The sequence below is a fragment of the Macrobrachium nipponense genome, chromosome 35 (genome assembly GCF_015104395.2).
Source record: "Macrobrachium nipponense isolate FS-2020 chromosome 35, ASM1510439v2, whole genome shotgun sequence".
Lineage (NCBI taxonomy): Eukaryota > Metazoa > Arthropoda > Malacostraca > Decapoda > Palaemonidae > Macrobrachium > Macrobrachium nipponense.
The window spans coordinates 41,955,162-41,981,013 of record NC_061096.1 but is presented as its reverse complement, the minus strand read 5'-3'; the positions used below and the strand labels follow the sequence as shown (position 1 = coordinate 41,981,013).

At 37.6% G+C, this 25,852-nt stretch overlaps 3 protein-coding genes across 4 annotated transcripts; all 3 read right to left on the bottom strand.

Annotated features, from left to right (window-relative positions):
- Positions 1–148: 148 nt before the first annotated feature.
- On the bottom strand, positions 149–5,161 carry LOC135208683 (uncharacterized). Its single transcript, XM_064241124.1, has 3 exons — positions 4,990–5,161; positions 2,008–2,051; positions 149–1,615 (listed from the first exon to the last, which is right to left on the bottom strand). Exons 1-3 carry the CDS (start codon positions 5,012–5,014, stop codon positions 911–913), a joined length of 774 nt encoding a protein of 257 aa, XP_064097194.1. The 5' UTR covers positions 5,015–5,161; the 3' UTR covers positions 149–910.
- A 7,304-nt stretch (positions 5,162–12,465) lies between these two features.
- LOC135208682 (uncharacterized) lies at positions 12,466–16,542 on the bottom strand. Its single transcript, XM_064241122.1, has 6 exons — positions 16,350–16,542; positions 16,032–16,072; positions 14,419–15,819; positions 13,975–14,286; positions 13,598–13,795; positions 12,466–13,418 (listed from the first exon to the last, which is right to left on the bottom strand). The coding sequence occupies exons 1-6, from the start codon at positions 16,366–16,368 to the stop codon at positions 12,687–12,689; spliced, it is 2,703 nt and encodes a 900-aa protein (XP_064097192.1). The 5' UTR covers positions 16,369–16,542; the 3' UTR covers positions 12,466–12,686.
- A 3,962-nt stretch (positions 16,543–20,504) lies between these two features.
- Positions 20,505–24,699, bottom strand: LOC135208681 (uncharacterized). 2 transcript variants are annotated; one of them, XM_064241120.1, is made up of 6 exons: positions 24,459–24,699; positions 24,172–24,212; positions 22,617–24,035; positions 22,186–22,494; positions 21,788–21,985; positions 20,507–21,606 (listed from the first exon to the last, which is right to left on the bottom strand). In XM_064241120.1, exons 1-6 carry the CDS (start codon positions 24,505–24,507, stop codon positions 20,878–20,880), a joined length of 2,745 nt encoding a protein of 914 aa, XP_064097190.1. In that variant the 5' UTR covers positions 24,508–24,699; the 3' UTR covers positions 20,507–20,877. The 2 variants fall into 2 exon arrangements, with proteins under 2 accessions (XP_064097191.1, XP_064097190.1); XM_064241121.1 differs by lacking the exon at positions 24,172–24,212 and having other exon boundaries at positions 20,505–21,606; positions 24,459–24,588.
- Positions 24,700–25,852: the final 1,153 nt, after the last annotated feature.

Sequence of the window (25,852 nt, the reverse complement as noted above, 5' to 3'; positions counted from 1 at the left end):
TAGTTACTTTAAACTACTTTAAACAGTTTCCTTACTTCTTTTTTTTATTGTATACAACTCACTATTGCTCTTGTGTGAGAGTATAATTTTATTAAGAACATACTTAACAAACTACGAAAGGTGAAAGATAGGACAAAATGTATTTACATTTATTTACAGTACACCTGAGTTGAAAACATTTTTGCTGTAATATCCCAATACATGTATTTAATGGCAGTGATAATAAATATACGAGAAATAATACCCAATAAATTAGATAAATAGGTTAATCATGTCAAATAAATTAAATAAATGCGTTACTTTCAATAATATCTACATTTATATTTCATAAGGCACTGTTCGTAGAACAATATGGTACTACTGTTGGTCCTACATAAAATAAACTCTCATTTATGAATTATATACTAAATTAATCGTCAGCTAACCACACCATTTTCTCGCTTCGCCCCTCTAAGGAACTGACTTTGTCTTATTATGATCGGTCGCCTCTTCCTCAAAAAAAGCACTTCAGGAATTTTGAAAACGGGCTCTTGCTTAGCAACTGTAGATAGGCCTATGGGTTTGGTCTCGATGGTTCGGCTTCCCTCAGGGGCTACTTTTGCAACCAGGTTAATAAAAAGTTTTCCTTCCTGGGAAGTGGATGACTTGGCCTCAGGGGAGACGTTTGTTGGTGACAATGTCATGAGTTGGAAGGTGGAATGATGTGACGTCAAAATTCCGGAAGTGGAGGAGCATTGCGATGTCATGACTTCGGAAGTGGAGGATTGTGACGTCATGGCGTCGGAACTTCTTTCTAGATGTCTTTTGGAAGTCCTCAAAGAAATGGGTCTAGAGAAAGTAGGTCTTTGCATCCGAGCGTTTACCACTGGCAACCGTTTCTGTTTAAATGCCTCACCTGGTAAGAGACATTTCAGTCTAACCAGGCCGGAGGTTCATCGTCTGCCCAAATAACAGAATCAGAAGTGTCATTATAGCCTTCACTTTGCTTTTGTCTAAAACTATATTTCATCTTTTTACGGGCCTGTTCTGTATCGAGAACATCAAATGCATGGTCTACGTAATTCCGTTTACGTTTCGTTGGGGGCAAGCTAATATAACTATGTTTTCGTAGTGCAGGCTCAACTGTATGACTAATTTCCCTTGGACTAGAGCCCTCGAAAGTATTATCATCAGAATCACCACCTCTACTTTTCCATTTAAAACTATTTCTACTACTTTTTGCATTTCTAGACGCTGTGACGTTTTCTTTGTTAGGAGAATGCCCTGGTAATGTAAACGACCGGACTGGTGCTTGCTCACATTCTCTTAAACACAAGTTAACCATGGTGTTGTTCAGTGATAAACTGCGTTGCAGACCGGTTTTGTCAAAGGGTTCTCTAAACAACTGGCAACCATAGACTGAATCATCCCCATCAGGAGTCCCAAGTAGTTCACCATAGGTGTGTTTTGTTTCCTCCGATGACATCCTACGGATCAGGCTTTCTCGACCTTCAGGTGTTAACGAAAATGACTCTTCCCCACTCGAAAGCAGGTCCTCTCGGTCAGGGGAGAGGCAGACTGTATCACGGCTTTCGTCGTCTGAGAAAACTCCAGAATCCTGACTTCTGCTCTGGGCCTGCAAAGAGAAAGGTAAGTTAGGATATCTCTAACGAGGAAAATGATGAAGCGCTTAACAGAACCCACTAGGCCTAGGAAGTTTACGTTGCAGTATTACAAGATATTTTTTGTTCGTAAACTAATTATAGTCCTAAAAAGGTTACGTGAAAGTTTTACAGGATTTTTGTTGTTGTAAATAATAAGTATAGGCCTAAGAAGTTTACATTACAGGCTTACAAGATACTTGAAAATAATAATTATAGGCCAAGGAAACTTAGTACATTACATAATTACAAGATTTTTGTGTAAACAATGATGACTTTACTGTTTAACTAAAACAAAGCCCTTATAAACCATTTAAGAAAACAAACAGCAGAAGACAAGAACACACTAACAGTCCGCCATCATTACCTGTTCATTCATCGGGTCGTTTTCGTCATCCGGGAGCAACCAACCTAGAAAGGAAAAACGAACTGTTAGGCTTTCCAAGAAGCTTGAACGTCACGCGACGAAGTAAACCTGCAACGCATACAAATAGTATTGACTCAGTTGGACACCTCATTGTTCAACATATGAAGTATATAACATTTTTACACCACGACTTCTTCAGTGGGGGGAACTGTCAAGTCGAATTTGCTTATTGGGCCCACACATTCATTCAGTGTACAGAGAGAGAGAGAGAGAGAGAGAGAGAGAGAGAGAGAGAGAGAGAGGGTGGGGGGGGGGGTGTGGAGGCTAAAATTTTCAGCAGTTAGAGAACTCTACATGGCTAATTATATCGGCTAACTATTTAAAATTAGAAGGAAACACTAGCTTGTGCTATGATCCAAAATGCAACATAGGACAGACCCTAAAACAATTGACAATCTTCCTCCATAGTAATCCGAAACCTTTTGTAGACTTTCATTTATTTTTTAATAGTGATGTAATCACATTTCCTTTGACGTTCAAAAGCCTTTGTGAAATTAAAAAAGAACACTTAAAAATTGGGATAATTATTAGGCCTAGTCTATAATTCCAATTCCTTTCACAGTATATTACTAGACTAGTATACAATGATGCTGATGTATAGGTAAAAAAATTAAAATACCATAATCGATACTGAATCTAAATTAGGACATTATCTGTTAAATGTACAAACAGTGATAAGATAAGCAAGTTTATACCTGACGAATCGTGTTACCTTCTTACTATTTTTATCATGCTAAAAGAGAGAGTTGTCAATAAGCCAGACGGTAAACGTTCACATGGTAACGGAGGGTACATACACACGAACACACACTTGTTATCTTCGAGAGAGAGAGAGAGAGGAATTTACGAATGACGTCATGAATTGGGAAACCTCTCGCTGGCTGGACATCTCAAATACCGTAATACCGTAACGAACTTACTTGTTTTTACTAGATTTACGTTTCTCTTTCTTTCTCCTCCTCATCTCTCTCGTCATATATATATAGTATAATTATATATATATTAATGACTATATATATATATTTACTATAGTGTGTATGCGTGTATATATATGTATGCGTTATATATATATATATAATATTATATTATATATATATATATCATATATATATATATATATATAATGGTGTGTGTGGAGAGAGAGAGAGAGAGAGAGAGAAGAGAGAGAGAGAGAGAGAGAGAGGAACGTATAAAACAAGTGCGTACGGTATTTTAAATGTCCGGCCAGCGAGAGGTTTCGCCATTCATGACGTCATTCGTAAATTCCTCTCTCTCTCGAAGATAACAAGTGTGTGTTCGTGTGGATGTAACCCCCGTCGCCATGTGAACATTTACCGTCTGGCTTATTGACACTTTTCTCTTTTAGCCTGATAAAAATACTGATAAGGTAACATGATTCGTCAGGTATAAACTTGCATACCTTAACAATGTTTGTACATTTAACAGATAATGTCCAAATTTAGATCCAGTATCCATTATGGTATATTATACATTATATATATATGTTGTGGGAGAGGAGAGAGAGAGAGAGAGTCTTGCCACCTCGACGAGAGCTTTCTGGAGTGGCATTTAAAGGTCTGCCCTGTTGCCCAATTTTACAAAAACAACAACTGACCCGTGTGTGACAGACCTTTGAACGTTTTTTTAGACAAACCCCGAGGCTATAATTATAAGATTCTAGGGTCTTTTCATTCCCAGGTACTTTAATCTCCTTCCTATTCGACTTTGCTCTCTCTTTCTCTCTTCTAAATCTTACAGCTGTCGTAGCGAGAGCTTGTTTACGGGATAACATTGACTCTCCATTCACTTTTTCTCTAGATTCGTCTAGAAAATACCTATTTATTTTGTATACGATTGCCTTTTCGCGGCTGTGAAGATGACCAGGATGACTTGTAAGTCGGTGTCAAAGTCACTCCACACTCCAGTTAGGCCAAAACTTTGCCATATCGTATTCAAGCAATATTCAGTCATTGTTTCCTATCTATTATTTTGTCAGAGAGAGAGAGAGAGAGAGAGAGAGAGAGAGAGAGAGAGAGAGAGAGAGAGAGAGAGATCTGTCTGTATATGATTGTTTATTTTCTCACTCGTCAAACTTACTCTGTTATGCTTTATTTCATATTTCCTTGCTCACCAATTTATTCTATACCTACGATCTTAACAAATCAAGATGTTTGTGGAAAGGAGAATTGCCTCCAGACATGTACAGAGACCACCGAAAGTGGGCCCTGGAGAGAATCTAAGCGGCTTATCCGGGGATTTAAACGCACGTGGAACTGTTTGAAAATCGGCACAGCACCAAAATGAGATGCCATGTTGATAGAAAATCTGATTCCGTTTCTTGTCATTGCATAAAAACCTATGTAATTGATTCAGAATTCTGCGTAACAGAAAAGGTGATATTTGATATCTGTAATGGGGGAAATGGTGTTCTCTCTCTGTTGTTGTTATAAATTTGGCAAATATGCGAAACACACGTGGGAAGACCCAAACACTCCTCCAGAGTATAATAGGTGGCAAGTTAAGTGAAAAACAGAACCTCATATGTTTACATGACATAGGCTATACGTATACTTGGTTAAATAACAGGGTTAACGTTAATTTAACGATGTACAACGGCATTCGTTTCCGTTTTTTGGTGAAAAGTTACTGAATCAAAATGTATATTTTTTTCTCCAATACTACTATGTTACGTTTTTAAAATTTAGCTTAGCCTGAAAAGACAATTTTAGTGTTTTGAAGGTTGCATGCATAAATTGCAATATTTTTGAATGGGAGGCCTGAATTCTTTATTTATTTTTTTTTTTACCGCGGAAATTCATTTACCACGAAACCATTATGACCCCATTTTAGCACTACATCGCTGTTAAAAGATAGATAATATATATCAGTAATAAACAAAAACATAACAGAAAACAAACTCACCATGCAAAAACGCGTCCAGGCTCATATCACCGATTATATTTCTTTCCAAAACGAAAATAAAATAGAGCACTAAATTATATATAAACTTAGAGCTAGAAGCGGCGAACAGTCGCACCTAGGACCTCTGCTCACTGAATGATATCTGAGTACCTGTGCCCCGCTACATAAGCAACGGACGGTGGACGATGTGACTCACACCTCCGCTGTGCTGTTACAGCTTGCTAGAACAAGTTATAGATTCCCGGGAGTTCACGCGAACTCAGGCTCTCTCTTGAATAGGGGCGTGTCTGTTGTTTTAAGTTTACTTTCTCACGTGCCCGGCCGCTAAAATTGATATATATATTATTATATATATATAATATAATATAATCATAATATATATATATGTATAAGCATCAAGCTACAGATGTCCTTTAATATCCAAATCGCTCTACCTCGGAAATAAGTTTCATATTTGTTAACCGAAAGGTATTTTATTTTTAGTTGATGACAAGTGTTTATTGTGATAAAATTCACACACACACACACACACCACCACACACACACACACACACACACCACACCACCACACACACATATATATATATATATATATATATATATATATATATATATATATATATAGTGCGGATGTAAAGTTTCGGTGCATTTTCTTATTTTTGGTGGTACTGAAAAATGAACGTATAATTTAGTCGGGTCGGGTATAACGTATATGCATACGCTTGTAGATATGTACTTATGGAATGTCATTTTATTGCACTTATGTGTAAAAAGAGTTAATTAATGTCTTGTTTTGTATACATTCTTGTGCATACAAATATTGGTTGAAACATGTCACTTCCATGTATCTGTTTGCACACTTATTACCGGGTGGGTGAGCAGAATGTAAACATTGTGTTCGCTGCCGAACTGAATCTCTCTGTAGTGACTCCAGTTTGGAGGGGTGCCGATCGTAAAAATATTTGCCAAAAATACACTAATCAAGACAGGCTAATGAAATTATCAGGTATTATTAGCACTATAATAACGCATATTCTCTGTTAGTTTTATCATCGTACAGGGAAAATAAATGATTTTATGAAAAAAATGTGAAACTCAGTGCCCCTTGTACAAGGGACACTGGTGGTCGGTGAGAAAACTACAGTCTTGAATAGAAATTCGGTCTTACAGAATGTTGGTATATCGCACCTGGAACATGCACATAAAGTATTATCAAAATAGAACAGTAAATAAGCACGTAATAACAAAAAAAAAAGAGCAAAAACTAAAGCGAAAGCCCCGCCAATAAATATGGAAATCGCAAATTTTATAGTATATCTTTCAAAAATTGGTCGATGTCATTTTCTACGTTTTCTAAGATTAGTTTCATCACAGAAAACAACTTTAGGGGCATCAGGGGTATCTAAACTAATTTTTCAAGTTTCTTGTCCTCAGAAAAAATCGCTTTTTCGCTTTTTCTCTGGTTTGGTTTTTTATATATAAAGTTACTATAAGGTTTATTTTTACTTCATTATCTGGTGTTCATATCTTTTATTTGTAAAATGTAATAAGTGAATAAATAAATAAATACAGTAAATGATGATACAATGGTTTTATACTTGGGTTAGAAGTTATTACATGTTTACGCTTGTCTGGTTTTGTGATTTTTTGTTGAGACGCAGTTCATCTGTCACCTACACACTACTATAAGCAGTAACTAATATTTTTTTTGGGTTCACTTCATAAACGTCTGGCATCGTGTCATACTGTTTATTTTGCTCCAAACTCTTCAAACCGAAATTACAGAATGATTGGAAGTCCCTATCTGAAAAGAGGAGGGTTTTGGTGGTACTATGCGTACCACCTTTATGCACCCGGTGCGGTGTAGTAGACTTAGACTTGTTGGTGGTACCCACCTACCTCCAAACAACTTTCGGCAATGAAGAGGTTAATGTGCCATTTACATTAAGGTTCTTATTAAGGTGCAATATATATATATATATATATATATATATATATATATATATATATATATATATATATATATATATATATACATATATATATATATATATATATATATATATATATATAATATATATATATATATATATATATATGTATATATGTATAGTATGTATATACACACACACACACACACACACACATATATATATATATATATATATATATTATATATATATATATATATTATGATTTTCATATATATACACACGATATATTATATATATATATATATATATATATATATATATATATATATATATATATATATATATATTTATATATACACCAGCTTCAACCAGTAGATGCACCTTAATAAGAACCTTAATGTAAATGGCACATTAAGAGTCACACACCATCCATTTAATAATAATGATAATAATATGCTTTATTTCAGCTCGGTGCCATATACATTGAATATACAAAATACAGAAAAATAGAAAAAGAAAATGAATAATCGGCTCCTATCCACAAAATAGCTGAGGTAGCATAAAAGCTAGTAATCGAAATACTGGTAATAACAGTGATAATATTGGTGAGAAAAAAAAATATGCATTGAGAGTAATAACAGTTTGTAGTGCACATATTATATAACTTAAATTTCAACTAGAGACCTTAGGCGGTTACAGTAGTCAGGTCCAGAGGGCTAGATACATAAATTGAATGTAAAAAAACTTTAACTTTATAGTAATCACAGTAATAATGAAAAATTAAAATATCAGCAATAAATGTAATAATGACAAAAACTGCAGATGACATCTTGCCAATACAGAGATTAAGTCCTTTAGGGGACAAAGGCCTCATTTTCCCATCTTTCCCACAATTTAGATTTTCTTATTGCTTCACTCCTTAGGATGCTTTGTATGAGCGAGTTGCTGCTGTTTCTCACTCGGGTTACCAGACTCGACATTGTTCGCCTAACAATGATTTTTAAATTGTCCTGGTGGTTTTCTATGAACATCTGTGTGGCGGAGTGGTAGCGGAGAGTGTTTGTGAGGCGTCTCAGAATGTCATTGTGCACAACAGTGATGCGTCTCATGGTCTCTCGGGTATAGTTCGTCCAGAGGGAACACCCATAGATACTGTAGCAGTACGAGCGGAAGAGCAGCAATTTCACGTCTCGGTGACAGAAGGCAAAACTCCTTGCAATCATGTTGCCAGCTGCACATAGTTTACGACGCCTCTGTTCAATGTCTGCCGTATCTTTTAGGTCGTCGGTGATAATGTGACCCAAATACGGAAATTCGTGCACAAATTCCAGCCGATGGTTTCCGAGAAAATTTGAGGTTCTGCAATATGCTTAAGCGATCTCTGGAGCAGCGACATGCACTGGGTCTTGGTTTCGTTGTAGATTATATCAAATTCCTCTGCATATTAGCGGCAAGTATCGATGAGTCGTTGGAGACCTTGCACTGATGGGGAAATCAGAACCATATCGTAGGCGTAACAGAAGTCGTTTATAGTTGTTTCATTGACGGTGCATCCGATTGGGAGTGAGTTCAGTTTGACATTCAAGGCATCTGTGTACGTATTAAACAGGTATGGAGAGAGAATGCCCCCTTGCCGAAGCCCGTTTAGGGAGCCGAAGGTGTAAGATAATACGTTACCCCATTTGACAGAATTGCTGTGTGGAGAACCAGCAATGTAAAATGCTAATTAGATACAGGGGTGTGTCCCTTTTATGCAGCTTCAGGAAGAGCTTCAGGTAGTTTACTCTGTCAAATGCTTTTCTCACATCTACAAAACAAAGGAAAACAGGAGAGGCTGATGTTAGGTAGTAGTTCAGCAATTCTTTCAGTATGTAGATGCAGGTGTCGGTTGAGTGGTTTGATTTAAACCCGAACTGGTTGTCAGTGGTGTGTAGAAAGGGGAGAAGTCTCACTAGAAGAACAGATTCAAGTATCTTCGATGCGATCGTTGTGATTGCAATCGGCCGGTAGTTGCCAGGGTCAGCTGCATCCTTTAGCTTGTTTTTGATTAAAGGTATCAAGTGAACTAAGAGTAGGGAGTCTGGAAGAAACTGGTGAATTATGCACACATTGAATAGGGCAGCTAGCAAAATGTAAATTATCGGATGGCAGAATTTGAAGGCCTCTGCAGGAAGACCATCACAGCCGGGCGATTTATTATTAGGTAGGCTGTTTATGGCATCGCTGATGTTACCTGGCGTAATACAGTCTGCAAAATGAAATTGAATGTTGTCAGTAAGGTTATCTACATGCCTTCGGGAATCTTGATCATTTATGCAATTCAGGATATTGTTGAAGTGATAGCCCCACATACTTGCGATAGCTTCGTCTCCGACTGCTTCCCCTACTCTCTGTGATAGCATTTTAGTTTTGGGATTTAAGGACTGGATATCTCTCCAAAGACGAGGATAATCACCAGATTCTAAGTTTCTAGACATTGTATCGGCTCTTAGTTGTTTTTCATTTAACCTGCAGTGCTTAAGAGCAAGTTTGAACTGCGCTCTCGCCTGTCTCATTAGTAATGCAGTGTGCCCTTCCCTGGGGCTACCATTTTGCCTCCAGAGTAAAAACATTTCTCGTGAGTATGTATACAGATCTTTAACCAATTCATTCCATCCAGGTATATTACGAGAATTACCTTGACGAAATCTGTAGGCAGTCCTGCCCGAAGCAAGCATAGCGGAGATTATGTTCGAATAGAATTCATTCAGATCCCTCCTGTGGTGGTCATTTCTACAATTTGTGTTAGTACAAAGTAAGGCGTCTGCTGGTTGAACTATTGACCGCAACCTGGTTTCCGTGGTCGCCCTAAAGTATCTGGTTTTCTGTTGGTTTTTAAAATCCCAGTTTACTGCTGGTGAGCGAACAGTTAGGGGGTTCACGGTAGGGAGGGATGGGGTACTGAAAGACACCTGTAATGGGATGTGATCGTAGCCCGTTGCAAGATCATAGCGAATATTGCAGGTCATAATAGAATCATGAAGTTGTGGAGATGTGATGCAGTGGTACAGCCAGGAAGTTGTAATAGCGTCCGCTCTATTATGTACATATGAATAAGAGGAGGGAGGGAGGAGCATTGCATCGCTAATTTGGAGAGTATGATTTTGTGCAAACAGATACATGGAAGTGACATGTTTCAACCAATATTTGTATGCACAAGCATGTATAAAAAAAACAAACGACACACATATATAGATATGATATATATATATATATATATATATATATATATATATATATATATATATATATATATATATATATATATAATATCTATATATATATATATGTGTGTGTGTGTGTGTGCGTGTAATGCTTAAAAGTTAACCTGGTTACCAGTAACCCGCTTCAGACATTTCTGCCATGCCCTAGGAACGCCCCTAGAGAGTCTCGTGCCTTGGTCCTTAAAGCGCGCCAAGGACCCCTCTCAATGCGCACTAAATCTCCCTCAGCGGTGGCAGGACTCAAAGCAGTTGCCTTTTCATTTTAAACTTCAGTTTGGGTGAGAAGAAAGGGAAGCTTTGGTTGGGTTGAAACGTCATCATCTTACTATTATAGCCGGTGAATTGCCTTCGCCACCGTGTCACAGCTCAGGTATACATTCAGTTAATCAGAACGTTTTCCTTAGGGGGGGTAGGGCCGTCAGTGCACCCCACGAGGTGTGCTGTGGGCATTATTAAAGGTTGATTTATAAACATCAGTGCAGTATCAGTGGCGCGTCCGCTCAGTTCGTCGGTGTCAGTAAAAAAAAAAAGATTATCGTTACTTTGAATTCGGCTGACTCATTCGCAGATGCCCTGTTCAGTGCCGTACTACCGTATTTTGATTTTCAATGTCAGCTCCGTCTCCGTTCCGGGAAGCTGAGTATCGTCTCCACCGCTATATTTTAGTTTTTCATGGACGTATTGTGAAAATCACCAACATGGAGGAACACACTAGCCTTTTTTTAAACACAAAAGTTATGTACTGTCACTTAGTAGCAAAATAAATGCATAATATTTGTTTTCCTCTAAGGAAAATCTCTGATATGGATTTGAGTAGATAATTACAGTAACTGGCCTGCTACAAATGTTAGTATTATTTTACCTCAAACAAACTGCTAATCGTTGCCTCGGTGCTTTAGCCCTTCTCCAGTGGGTGTCTTGCTTCTCCAAGTGAGCCTCTGTTTTACTGAGCAATATGATGAGTCAGTTGTTGGACATTCTAAAGTACTGAAAAAATTTGGTTTCATCATCAATTAATTCCTTGTACAGAAAAACAAACTCTCCCTCACTTTCTCGCTCCTTCCACGTTTCATGCATCATCCGCTTTCTTTTCTTCACCTTATGTTCAGCCTCTTCTTCATCAAGAATTTTGGCAATCTTTGCTAACTTCACGTCAGAAAACTTTGCCGTCTCGGAAATCGCTGATTTCACGCTGTACGGAGTCACTACGGATATGTGTGCATAGGCCAGGATCCAGAGAAGGTTCTCTGGATCCTGGTATAGACGTCACTGAAGCGTCGTGGATATCTCTGACACTGAACTAACACGGCACTGATACTGCACTGACGTGTGTTAAAGGTCATTCCCAGCTCCCCTTCGGCCCCTAGCAGCAGCCTCTTTCATTCATTTTATGTAACTCCATTCATAGACCATTTCTTCCATCTTACTGTCCACCCTTTCCAAACGCATAGGATAGCCGGGAGGTTTTCTACCTGTTACACCATCAGAACCATTTTACTGCCCATTCAGGGCTGAATGACCAGTGCTTGGCGTGTGGCTTAGATTTTATATTCTATTCAGACTCAAAACTTACTTAAATGACGCGTTGGCAATGTGAGCAGTTTTTCTAGATAGTGCACTAATGATCCTGCTCCTTAATTCGTTCATTATCACTGACATTTCCCGGTGTAGTCGTGGAGGGTCATCCTGGTCTATCATTATCATTGTATTTCCGTGATACTCTGGCTCCCCTGAAGTACGATGACCATTTATACAAATGGCCCAGCTCATTCTTTCATCGCCATAAAGTTTCAAAAGCATTTCAGAGGTCTGTATTGCCGATTTCCCAGAGTCTGACGTAGACTGTCAGGTCTCGTCAATCAAATTGCCTGTCTCATGGGACTGCATGACGCCATGTGTTTGCTGTTTGTATGTAAAAACATGGCTGTTGAAAATACTTTACCAATGGCTTGCATACGTCACTATCAAGCATGTCTGCGCTACGTTGTGCTTTTTTGCAACAATACCAGTCTTGGAACTTTTTGGTAAAACACTGTCGGAAAGTAAAGGATTTTCCAGCAAATTCTGAAAACGTAAGTGTTTTCATAAGTATGATATTTTATTTAGTTCCAGTGTTATCTGCTCCCGGACGTTATGCATTATAAATAAATGCAATTTACAAAGCTTCCTAAGAAGTATTGACAAAAAATAGACTTTAACCATTTGCGGGGAAAAACAAAGACCTCTTTTATAACATTTAAAATTTATTTAGATACAAGAATATTTGACATAAGCACCACTATTCTAAGAACATATATTTTAGTACAATTTAAGAATTAAATTCCCTAACTACAAAATACAGCGGAGCCTGCGGAAATGGTGGAACATCTTTGCTATAGTAATTGTATTGGACTTATTTTAAAAAAAAATCTCAAGCTAATTTTGGCACGCGTGACTAGATAAAGTATTAAAACTATGTGTTCGTCCTAGTTACCCTATGGAATAAGACTGCTGAACAAGTCTATGGAATAAGATTAAGTTTTCCGGTGAAACCAAAGTTGTTCATTTCCACCATAGGACTATAACCCAGGTTTGTGTAAGCCTTTAACAGGTCCCTATGAACCTCAACTATATCTTTCGCTTTGCCATGGCACCTCAGAGTCTCGTACAAGACTGCCAAGAAACAATACTTTTCGGAAACTTCTCCAATCAAATTTTCACAAGACAGGGATATCACGTTGGTCAGTGGCTCCTCTACTCTGGGAGTAACTTCCTCACGTCTTAGGTCAATCCTCCCAAGGTGACAAGTTGAATCATAGTCGAAAATGAAAAGCTTGGGCTTATTCTTCAGCCGAGGACAATCAGAGTTTCTGAAGAGACCCATCACCCAATCACCTGTGAGCACTTTCTGGTCAGAGGTCAGGAAGGATTTGTTGACGCCGTAACTGGAGATGATAAAAACAGCATACCGACACTCTGCCAGTGCACTGCTGTCTCTCAGACTTGTAAGTGTTTTTCTGGTTTCTTCAAGAGACAGTGAGGTGTGGATGCTTCCTTTATATCCCACTTTTTTAAACAGCTGCGTAAGATTAGATACTTTGCTGCTTGAGATTTTGCGATCTAGCTCAGGGTTTCCAACAAAGGTTTGGTAGTCTAGAACACAGACGTAACCTCCACAGTTGATTCCAGTTTGGTCAATGTCTAGTACATCCATCACACCAGAGTATACGTTATTGCATTTAGGTGAACAGACCTAATAAGGAAAAGGTGAAAAATTGATTAATTGGAATTACAACTTATTAGAGACTCCAATAAAGTAGTTTCTTGTCATCAGTGAAAGTTCATCTTTAAACATATTTTATATATCAGAAATCATTAAATATGAAAATAGTTAGAAACATATTGATTATTGCATCCAAGAAGAATAATTACCAGAGGGAAACCGCTGAAGAACTGTTCTCCGTGCAGTGTATTTGCCAACTGACGTGGAGAGGTTACTCTAAGTTCCCTGGCTAGTACCCCATTCACTAATTCTCCAGCATGACCATCAGGATCTGCTCCAAGTTTCAGTAAATTCTTTGCCTTCTTTTGATCTCCATCAAGAACTGCTTTGAATAATGGAGCAACTAACTGAAATTGTAAGGAATTTGGGATGTTATTAGCCTACTAAGAAAGCTAACAATGCTTGCCCGTTTACTAGACAAATCCTTCAATTTTACTCAATATTATCAATACCTGTGATCACAGTTGAAACTGCGACTAGAACGAGCAATTCTGACAGCTGTTCAGAGACTGTATAACACACTTACCAGGTCTCTGAATGTCTTTTGCTTGGCGTCTCTTTTGTCGGGATCGAACTGTATATCAGATGACAATACTTTCAAAATCTGTGCGTGTCCTTTAGCTGCTGCAACATGAGCTGGTGTCTGGCCGTCCTTATTTACTACATTGGGGCTGATTAGACCAAGCAAATAGATGAAAACATCGATCTGATTGCTGACTGCAGCAGTGTGCAACAGTGTGTTGTCTTTCTTGCCATTTCTGATAGAAGGTCCTGTGTGATTCAGCAGCTTTCTGGTGACATTCAGGTCGCCCTCCTCGACTGCTTTGAAGAGTTGTACCTATACAGTGTAGAAAATGGCTGTTATAGTATCTTAAAATGACACTAACGTAATCGATTAATAGTCACTCCTTTAAATATTTCAGATTGTATTGAATAAAACTAGCAGTCAAAATTATATATCAAAACATACCTTTTTCTGAGCAATATGAGATGTAGCATGATTTGGGGACTGGTTTTTGAGAGTATTCTTTGAAAATCTCGTCATCATTGGGCTCGATTTTGCATTCGGAGATAAAGTTTTCGCCCTTTTCACGACAAGACTATTTTTTGATGGCAATGATGCTCTTCTTTTGGAAGTGCTGGTCTGACATTCCTTTCCAGATTTGGTTTCCAAAATGCTGGAAGGTTCTTCGCCTGTATTTGTTACTTGCATGTCCTCTTCATTGTTAACTCGTTTAAGCCAGTTCAATACGATCTTAACATAATTTCGCTTCTGAAATAAGGAGTCAACATCCTCTATTTGTTCTTTGGGTGGGATTTGATTTGACGACAGGATACATGCTGAACTTTTCTGAATATTTTGGCACGAAGACTGGTCTTCAGTTGTGGTGTCTAGATGCTGCGTTTGAGCGGATTTCGCTGATATCTGTTCTGTATTATCCTCTGACGGTAAAATGTTTATCTCGCGAACAGGAACTGCGTTTTCAGGCAACGGCCTTGTTGTGGAATCCATCGGCTTATATGCTTTCATTCGTTTAGCTTGATAAACTTCCTTATTATTTCCCTTTGGTTCTTCCGTTACTGAACCAAATGACTGACGATTTCCGCCGCTGCATACATCACCAGTTTTTGTAGAAGATCCACGAGATAAAGAAGACAATAGTTCCTCGTTTTCTTTACAATTTCTTACGGGTTCATTAGCACTAGTTTGAAGTCCATCCACTTGAAACTGACTTCCTTTTTCAGTCAACTGTTCTGTTTCCTGATTTACACCATGACCTGATTCAGTATTGTCACGAGATTCGTGTTGAACACTGGTCACTTCATGTGAATCTTCATTATCTTGGTGTTCATCACTGCATAAATTTGCATTTCCCAAACTCTCCTCTGGGGATTCTTTGCCGTTTTCTTGGTGTACTGACTCTCCACAGGTACACTCTACTGCAGATTCAACAAGACCGACAGCAGATAAAGTTCTGCTTTCTGTTGACCTTGTGAATTCCTCTGTGGAAACTTGCAGAGACACTTTACTGATATCATCCCCCAAATCACCAGCTTCCTTGTCCACATCTTGAATGTCCCCAGTTTTGAGAAAATCGCAATTCTTGAGAGAGGAACTACGGCCAATCTCGACCACGCCCAACGGCCCATCAGCTGATCTGAAGGAACCAAATAAATTTCTGTTTTTCCCAAGGGCACTGTTCGTCCGTGGCACGCTCTTGGATTTCAGCAAGGTAGGATACCTGGAGAGCTTGTTTTCTTTATTTTCTGATCCTGCGTTCACGTTCCTCTTGCTAGAATTCCTTCTGATGAGGGGAGGAAGAGGATCGTAGTCCATGAAAGAATCGTCGTCTCGCGCGTTGTTGACATTCTGGAAGCATAAACAAATCATGTGACATTCCAACCGTAAGTTTGCACATAGAGAGAGAGAGAGAGAGAGAGAGAGAGAGAGAGAGAGAGAGAGAGAGAGAGAGTGATAATTATTCTTCGTGTCTTATTTAACATATCTCAGGTCTCATCATAACAGAAATAATGAGAAATAACACAGTAATCTAGGCATCATAGTCAAGGCCGATGGCTTACCTCTAGGTATCTCAACAACGAAACGCCACTGAACTCCTGATCTGTTGAAGAAAAAATGCGAAGGAGTAAATAAAAACTATAATGAATGAATTTCTTTTTAAACTTCTTTTTTTCTAACACGATAAATTTGTTACCAGATATAACATGCATGATCCGTAATAAACTGAAAATCACAAAATCACTGATGTGTTAATCAATGATATAAAATTATTTAGTCAACGTAACGTCCACGTCAAGATAATATTAAATTCAATTAAAAAATAACCCGAATAAGGAAAAACAATATTGGAATTGATCATTTACAAAGGTATAACTCACCGTCGACGCAATTGTCCATCTCAGAACCAATCGAAGCAATGTATTTCACGTACAGTATTCAATGCAACGTAAATCCTTTAGAGAGTCAGTCTAGTGCACCTCTTAACCGCTCCTATAACGTCTCGAAGTAGTATAGTCTACGTTCGCCACTATAACGCTTCAAAGTATTATAGTATATGTTCACTACCACGTACCGCGGGATACTACTATCGACGAGTGGCTACCAGCGTTGCCGATAGCTCTGCATACTGAAATCGGCATCTTATAGAAAACGGAATTCATTTTATGGCCCCAGGGGTACTTAAGAAAATAAACCAATCTTATGCAACACCTCATCGATTTATATTCATCATCATTCAACAAAAGTATATATTAGCTATGTATATACACAATTACAACCACAACAATGATATATACATATTAAGTTTTATAGATAAACTTTATAAAACATAGAAATTACAAATATAGGTAGATACGTACCTACTCAGTTTTATAAATCAAAACTTTATGAACATATAGGCTATAGTAAATAAAACAAAAAAAATTATATTTTTTCTTCATATATCAGGGTATAAATATGTTTGAGAATATATTTTACTAATTCAGATTTTTATATCCTGTTTTATGCTAATTTCTTTGAAGCCCCCCCCCCACCCCCCCCATAATGAAGCCTAGCTCCTGGATTCACCAGTGATGGAATAGTAATTACGCCACTCGTAAACTACATGGTTCATGTCAGTTATAATGTAATCACATGTCTTATCATCAAAATTACAATTCTATGAATGGAAGCAATATCAAATATCTTAAAATTACTTTACAACCATGTAATGTAACTCATTAAATTCAATAACATTATAATTACAAAAGTTACAGCTATTTCAATCTTGCTAGTTTTATCTACAGTTTGATTTTTTTCTTGTAGTTTGAATTGCATTCCTAATCATACATAATACTAAGATATGATATCATGGTATTTAACTGCTACCACTATTCGGTTTCGTGTTTTACAATTATAAAAGGTTCCTTACCGTCACAGAAAGATTGAACGTTTTCAAACCTTATTAAGTGGAATCTCTTAAAGAATCATTTACACATATATTATGTAATAATAAGTAGTAATAATCATTTTCTACCCAAGCTTACATAAAAGACATTAACTAATTAAAAAAAAAAGTATTTAAATTTATTTGAGACGATAAATCAATCCCCTCGAAGAATGCCGAGTTTTTCTCGGCTGAACAAGGAGGAGGCCGATTTCTTCTCGGCATGAAGGTCTGGTTCTCCGCCTGTAGAGTTTTTTCTCGGCAAATCGGGGGAAAATTCGGCATTTCGGCAACGCTGGTGGCTACGCCGTGCCTTTTATGTGACGTTGCTCGCGTGACGTCATCACCGGGCCGACTGCGGCGGAAACCTGCTGCAACAGGCGAGCTCAGGACGTCTGTCGTATCAGCTGTTGTGGCCAGCGCGCTTCGTGACGTCATACGTGATCAATATCGAGAAAAAATGAGGGTAAATTAAATGCAGAATGTTTTACTCGCTACTTTAATGGAATATACTGATACATACATACATACTTACATACATTATATATATATAGTATATATATAATATATATATAATATATATATATATATATATATATATATATATATATATATTATATATATATATAAAAAGAAACAGACCATTAAAATTGGCATTTTAGCTAATGCAATCGAAAGAACACTAAAACATGGCTCCTTAACTAGAGCATTTGAAAGAATAAAAAAAAAGTGGCCTCATACCTAGAGCGTTTGAAGGTCCAATAAAAATGTCCCCTTATCTAGAGCATTTAAAAGCATATAAAAAATGGGCCCTTAGCTAGAGCATGTAAAAGAATATTTAAAAATGGCCATTGAGCTAAAGGATTTGAAAGTCCTTTAAAAATGACACCTTACCTAGAGCATTTGAAAGTCCTTTAAAAAATAATACCCTAGCTAGGGCATTTGAAAGCCCATTAAAATTGGCCCCTTAGCTAGAGCGTTTCAAAGTCATTTAAAAATGGGCACCTTATCTAGAACATTTGAACATCCTTTAAAGAATGACACTTTACCTAGAGCATTTAAAAGTCCTTTAACCTTAGCTAGAGCATTTGAAAATCGTATAAAAATTACACCTTAGCTAGAGCATTCGAAATTCCTTTAAAAATGACACCTTAGCTAGAGCATTTGAAAGTCCATTAAAAATGACACTTTAGCTAGAGCGTTTGAAAGTCCTATAAAAATGACAATTGGCTAGAGCATTTGAAAGTCTATGAAGAAATGGCCACCAAGCTAGAGCATTTGAAAGAGGAGATTTGCCAAAATCGAGAGCATCTTATTTTTCAAACGCTCTAGCAAATTGGAGTTGCTCACTGCTTACGTAACGTGATCGTTGCCATAGAACACCAAGTGGCAAGGCTTTTAATCCCCTTGGTACTAATATGACGCTTTGCATCATTGTGTCTGTTGTCTGAAGATTTGAGAAATGTTTCTAAGACTGTCTAGTAAAAATAGAATAATGAAATGAATTGATTAATTCTGATTTATCACATTCTTCTTACGAAATGTTGCCAGTTATTATCACCATTCTGTTAAGCAGACGACATCTTGCATAGTGACCAAAGCTAATTCAAATAACCCTTTGAAAATATTATATTTATTTCATTAATTATTCTCTTTAGACCACCGAATCTATTTTGAATTGAATTTGATTCAAATATAAGCCTGTTATATATATGATCATAATTTAATAGCCAAACTTCAGTGAATCCTCATATAGATCTTTGATAACTTTTACCAAGTTGTGTTCATTCAAAAAAATAGACGTCTTTGAAAGATTCCTCTTAGTTTTATTTGTAACGTCTTGTTTCTGTCATAGGACCTTGTTCTGGATGAAAAACTTAATGTTTATGTGTAAGTTTTTTGATAATGAAACAAAATGGACTTTAATGGACTTTCAAATGCTCTAGCTAAGGTGCCATTTTTAATAGACTTTCAAATGCTCAAGGTAAGGTGCCATTTTTAATGAACTTTCAGATGCTCTAGCTAAGGTGCCATTTTTAATAGACTTTCAAATCTGTAGCTAAGGTGCCATTTTTAATGAACTTTCAAACGCTCTAGCTACGGTGCCATTTTTAATAGACTTCCAAATGCTCTAGCTAAGATGCCATTTTAAATACACTTTCAAACGCTCTAGCTATGGTGCCATTTTTAATAGACTTCCAAATGCTCTAGCTAAGGTGCCATTTTTAATGGACTTTCAAATGCTCCAAGTTGTCAATTTTTAAAGGACTTTGAAATGTTCTAGCTAAGTGTCATTCTTGAAAAGACTCTCAAATGCACTAACTAAGGTGCCATTTTTAATGAACATTCAAACGCTCTAGCTAAGGGGCCATTATTAATGGACTTTCAAACGGTATAGCTTAGGTGCCATTTTTAATGAGCTTTCAAACGGTCTAGCTAAGGTGCCATTTTAAATACACTTTCAAACTCTCTAGGTATGGTGTCATTTTAATGGACTTTCAAATGCTCTAACTAAGTTGTTAATTTTTAAAGGACTTTGAAATGTTCTAGCTAAGTGTCATTTTTTAAAGGACTTTCAAACGCCCTAACTAAGGTGCCATTTTTAATGGACTTTCAAATGCTCTAGCTAAGGTGTCAATTTTTAAAGAACCTTTACATGTTCTAGCTAAAGTGCCATTTTTAATGGACTTTCAAATGCTCTAGCTAAGGTTTGGTTCTTTAAAGGAATTTCAAATGTTCTAGCTAAGTGTTATTTTTTTAAAGGACTTTCAAACTCTCTAGCTAAGGTGCCCTTTTTAAATACCTGAAGCATTCCATAAGAGAGAGGAACACCCTCACGGCGGAATATCTTATGTTTTCTTGTAGGCTGTGTCATCCTTAGCTGTGATTGGTCGATGGCCACGTATACTAGAAAGGATGTCGTTTACTATTCAAGTTGCTGACGTTATTAAGCAGTTGGCATATGTTGCTTTGTGGTTATAAAACACCTTTAAAAATCAAGTATTTTTCTTTTCTACGGATTTTATTATATTTTGGTAGGGTGTGTTTTTGTCGATTTACTTTTGCACGCAAATAGTATTAGATAGATAGATAGATAATCATAATTTTCATCGGGAAAGTATTAATGTTTAATTTTGAAAATGATAAATATTTTGGCAGATTTCCTTTTATTTACTTGGACTATATATATGACATATATTTCATAGTTCTAACATATATAATTTTATATACATATAATGCTCTTTTAGTATGAACTCAAGTAATGATAAGATTGAAAAAATTCCACCTCAGCGTCTCTGTAACTTCAAATATAATAGACAAAGACATTATATTGCTATATACAAAGCTTCAGATATTGGCATTCATAATACTAATTACTTACAAAAATGGAAATGATCAGATCTAGTATAACATTTGCTTAAGTTATCGTTGGTTGACATGACTAGAATAAAAAAAATCTAGAAAATAATATTCTCTAGTATCTAGGGAATAACGCAGAATTTACTCGTGCGACCATAGCTACATATTTCAGGCAACGTATAAGATCCCATTTCTGAATACGCTTTTACCAGGTGTCTGTGAACGTCAGCAATATCTTTGCCAGATTGACAATTTCTCAGAACCTTGCACAACACTGCCAGGAAAGAGGCACGTCTTGGTATTCCCTGCATCAGGAGGTTCTCTGCAGAGAGAGAAATCATGCCATTCAGAGGTTCCTCAACTCTTGGACATTCTCCCTCCACTCTCAAATCAATCCTTTCCAGGTGACAACCTGAATCGAAGTCGAATATAAACAGCTTGGGCTTGTTCTTCAGCTGGGGGCAATCGGAGTCTCTGAACATACCCATCACCCATTCAGTCGTGAGCACTTCCATGTCCGACGTGAGAAAGGATCCGTCGGTTCCATGACTTGAGACGACAAAGATGGCGCAACGAGACTCTTCCAGTGCCAAATTATCTCTGACACTCCTGAGCGTTTGCCTGGTTTCTTCAAGGGTCATTGATGCATGGATGTCCACGCTGTAACCTGTACTCATGAGTAGTTTTGCTAGATCAGTTGCGTTGCCTCTGGAATCGTTGCGGTTTAGTTCCGGATTTCCAGCGAATGAATGGAAATGCAAAAAGCAGACGTAGCCCATATTGGTGTGACTTTCCTTGGGAGTGGTTCTTCGTGAGCTGAAACCATCAGCGACAAATTTTGATGAACTTTTCTGTAAAACGAAACAGAAATAGTCAAGAGAAATAACAAGCAATTGGTATTGGCCTTCTATTCTTTCCAAAGATAAGATTAGAAGTCTTTGATTTCCATATGCTATCCATTTCAATTTTCATACAAATACCAAAGATTGAACAAAATTATCTTAGCCTTTTATTTTAAGTCTGATCACTTACTATTTGCATGTCGTCAAGGAAGTGTTCACCATGCAAAGCAGCAGCCAACTGATGAGGACTTGTTACTTGGAGTTCTCTGGCCAAAACACCATTAACCAACTTCCCAGCATGGCCGTCAAAATCTACTCCAAGCTTAATGAGAGACTTTACTTTATTCTTATTTCCTTTGAGAACTGCTTCGAAGGCGGGAGCGATTAGCTGGAAGGATAAGAAACAGATTATATAAACAATGGCAATTCTCTCCACTAGTCATTTTCATATTTACATTGGGTTCGCAATACTTCTTTTTTCGTATTGCAATCTAATGCCATTTTATATCTCAGGCCCTATGACCCCTCCCCGCCCCGCCGGGAGGAAAAAGGGTTGGACTACATTTCAGGTAATCTTTGTACACTCACCAGATCTCTGAAAGTCCTCTGCTTTCTGTCTCTTTTGTCTGGATTGAATTGTTTATCCAGGGATAAAATTCTTAACATCTGCATGTGACCGTTGACAGCAGCAACATGTGCCGGTGTCTGACCTTCCCTGTTCGTAACATTTGGGCTGACAAGGTCTAGCAGATGGATTACGACGTCAACCTGATTGTTGGCTGCAGCAACGTGCAGTAGAGTATTCTTCTTTCTGTCTCTAACAGCAGGCCCTGCGTGGATCAGCAACTTCCTGACAGTGAGTAGATCGCCTTCTTCAGCAGCTTTGAAAAGTTGTGCCTAAAACAAGAAAAATTATAACATACAATCATATTTCCTGTCATCTACTAGTTTCATTAAATGGAATTATTTCAGCACGACAATAATGCAATAGAGTGAAAGAAAGGGAATAATGACATTACCTTTCTCCGTGAAGTGTAAGAAGCAGCACGATTCGGCAGTTCTCTTCTGAGCAACTGAATTGATTTTCTTGTGATCATCGAAGTTCTTGCTACTGGCAATTCTCTCCTCAGTTTCTTCAAATCAGGAGCATCTCTTAAAGATGAAGTTACTTTCCTTTTCAATGGCTTTACAGTTGTACTTGGAGTTGATTGAGTCTGGCACCTTTTCCTGGATTTATCTGGAGAGATTTCAGACTGATGTCGCTTACCTTCACTGAACGTTTTCTCAGTCTCAAGATTAGTACGTTCTTGAATATAACTGAAATGAGTATTACCACGTTCTTTGTTTGATGGGGAAGGGTCTTCACCTGACTTCCTTAATCCTGAAGATTCATTGGTCATGGCATCCACCTGACAACCTGGTTGGCATGAACTTGGAACTGCAGAAGCTTTGTCAAGTTCTGGCTCACTGATAGAAATATTAGATGCCAAAGCAAGATTCTTTAACGAAGCTGAGAGACACTGCACTTGTGGCCTGAGTACATAATCTCTCTCCAAACTCTCACTTGCCTCTGCAATTTCATTCGTAGAGATTTCAGGGATTTCATCAACATTACTAATAGACTCATTCACTGGATGTTGCGCAGTTTGTGGGATCAGAGCACTGTTCAAAGTTGTGCTTGAAAAGGTTTCATTTGGGACACAAGGTCTATTGCATGGTACTTCTTTTGATTGACTAGCAGCTCTCAATATTGAGTAGTCACCAAATGAGGATGTTCGTGATTTCATCATCTGACCGAATGATTTCCCGTTATTTATTCTGTTTCCAGTTTGTTCGGTAACCAGCGTCTGCCAATTTCCTTGTGTGTCTACTAGCATTTGTTCATTCAGGCAGCTTTGAGTTTCGTCAGCAACTCTGGCTATATCTTCCAAACATCGGCGAATCCAATCTGCTGTGTAAGAAGTTCTATTTTCAGTTGCTGAAGTGTTCTCTGTCAGCTGAAGTTTCTGGGAAACTTCACCTGCATTTTTATCAAGTGTAGAATGTTGAGTAAAGTGAACACCTTTGAAATCACTGTGATTCTTCACCACTTCTGCGTTGCTGTTCTTGAGGAAATCCTTCGAATTACGAAGAGAGGAGTTGCGAGAAAGTCCAATAGCTTTCAGTTCATTATCTGGCCGAAAGGAACCAACCAGGTTATTCCATCTCTCGGCACTGTTCATCCTAGGAATACTGTAAGATTTACGCAGCATAGGATGATCGGAGATGTAATTTTCCTTGTCAGTGACCTTTCCAGTCCCCCTACTCTTGCTTGAATTCCTACGGATGAGGAAAGGAAGAGGACCGAGCTCTGTTAGCGAGGAGACGTCTGCCATTTCCCTGTTGACATCGTCCATGAAGAAGTCGCAGTCTATATCACTTATCTCACTGATGAGGTCCTGGAAGAGAGATTGAATACAGATAAATTCACAGAGAGAGAGAGAGAGAGAGAGAGAGTCGGGAAAGAATATTTCAAATAAAATTCACTGTAACTGTAACTTCTTAAAGGCCTAACAGCACACACGTGAGACTCACCTCTCCGATGGAAATGAGTGAGAACGATTTCGGGTCTCGAACTGTGAGAAAAAAAAATGAAAACATTAAACTTATTAATTAACGGGAACTTATTAGTATTGAATTACACTATCCTGACTCTTAATACCGTCAGATTTACGAACTGAAATTGTCTTAAGGAAAATACATCAACATCACCAGAAACTGCCTTCGTCATTCATCCTATCCAGAAATGTAAACAAGTTGCGGAAATCAGGACGTCGGTAAACTTTTAATAACAGTTTGCAAGGAATGTTCATATCACTAACCAGGAACAACTTGGTCGATTTCGTAGTCCATTGCTGCGATGTACTCCATTTGAAAACGAGGAATGTTGTGAAGTAAGATGAGATTTTCCGTAAAATAGGTGCACTAAACCTTCCTTGACGTCCGATGTTTTCTTAACAAAGGAGTGTGTTTAACTTTGTGCGGCCTGAACTAGACCGATGCGGGGCGGCACTGATGGCTGACGGGGCCAACACAACAGCTTATATGAGTCTGAGTTGGTGGGAGCTACCCGGTAGATCCCTAGTATTCCCGTAGGGAGAGGAAGCCTAGTATCCCCATGGGTCGAGAGACCCCGAGCAGCCCAAGACTCCGATGCAACTTGCACCAACGTGAAGACCCGCTTGCCAGCAATGACGTAGGCGGTGACGTCACTGAAGTTCGACGGGACGGTGCTTGTGCTTAGAGCGGGAAGTACGAGAGCTAAGTTAATGTCTGTTTCCTTTTCTGATCATATGATGAGTTTCCTCACTTTAGTGTAGAAAATTCAAACAATTTTTACTTAATGACTTGGATAGTCCAGTGAATTTGTGTAAATGAGTTAGTAATCACGGTGCAAACGAGCGAGAGAGAGAAATTCGCTTGTTAATTACGTAACCTAACTTGCGAAAAAATGATGTAATTATGTAATAACTAATGATTTAATCTGTCATAATTACTCGTCGTAATTTCCTGAAAACTTTCCATCGTAGGAACTATTCCTAAACCGCAAATAAAGTGAAAAAAGCTCCATATTTACCGTAGATGAAAGATAATTGTAAGCATTGGCGGCTCCTGGCCATCATTCATAGGGATGCTGTTACATAATTTTTCTTAATTCCTTCATATTAAGTGCATAAACGCACACACATTACATAGTGCACACACCCACACACACACACATATATATATATATATATATATATATATATATATATATATATGCACTATGTAATGTGTGTGTTTATGCACTTAATATGAAGGAATTAAGATATATATATATATATATATATATATATATATATATATATATATATGCACTATGTAATGTGTGTGTGTGTATGCACTTAATATGAAGGAATTAAGAAATATATATATATATATATATATATATATATATATATATATATATATATATACTATATATATATGACATAGACAATGCCGAAAACTTCATTTCTTCAAGTTTACTAATTGTCTGTTGTTCTTGGGCTATGACTGATTACTAATGGAGATTGGCCCTTATCAAATCTGAAACGCTAAACAAAACTGAGGAAATAACAACATACATTAAAATACTAAAATTCAAAGCAGTAGCTTTCGGCAGCGGAGAGACTGACGGACGGACTGACAGAGAATTATGAGAATATGAGGTTATACAAAAAATATTAAGAAGCAT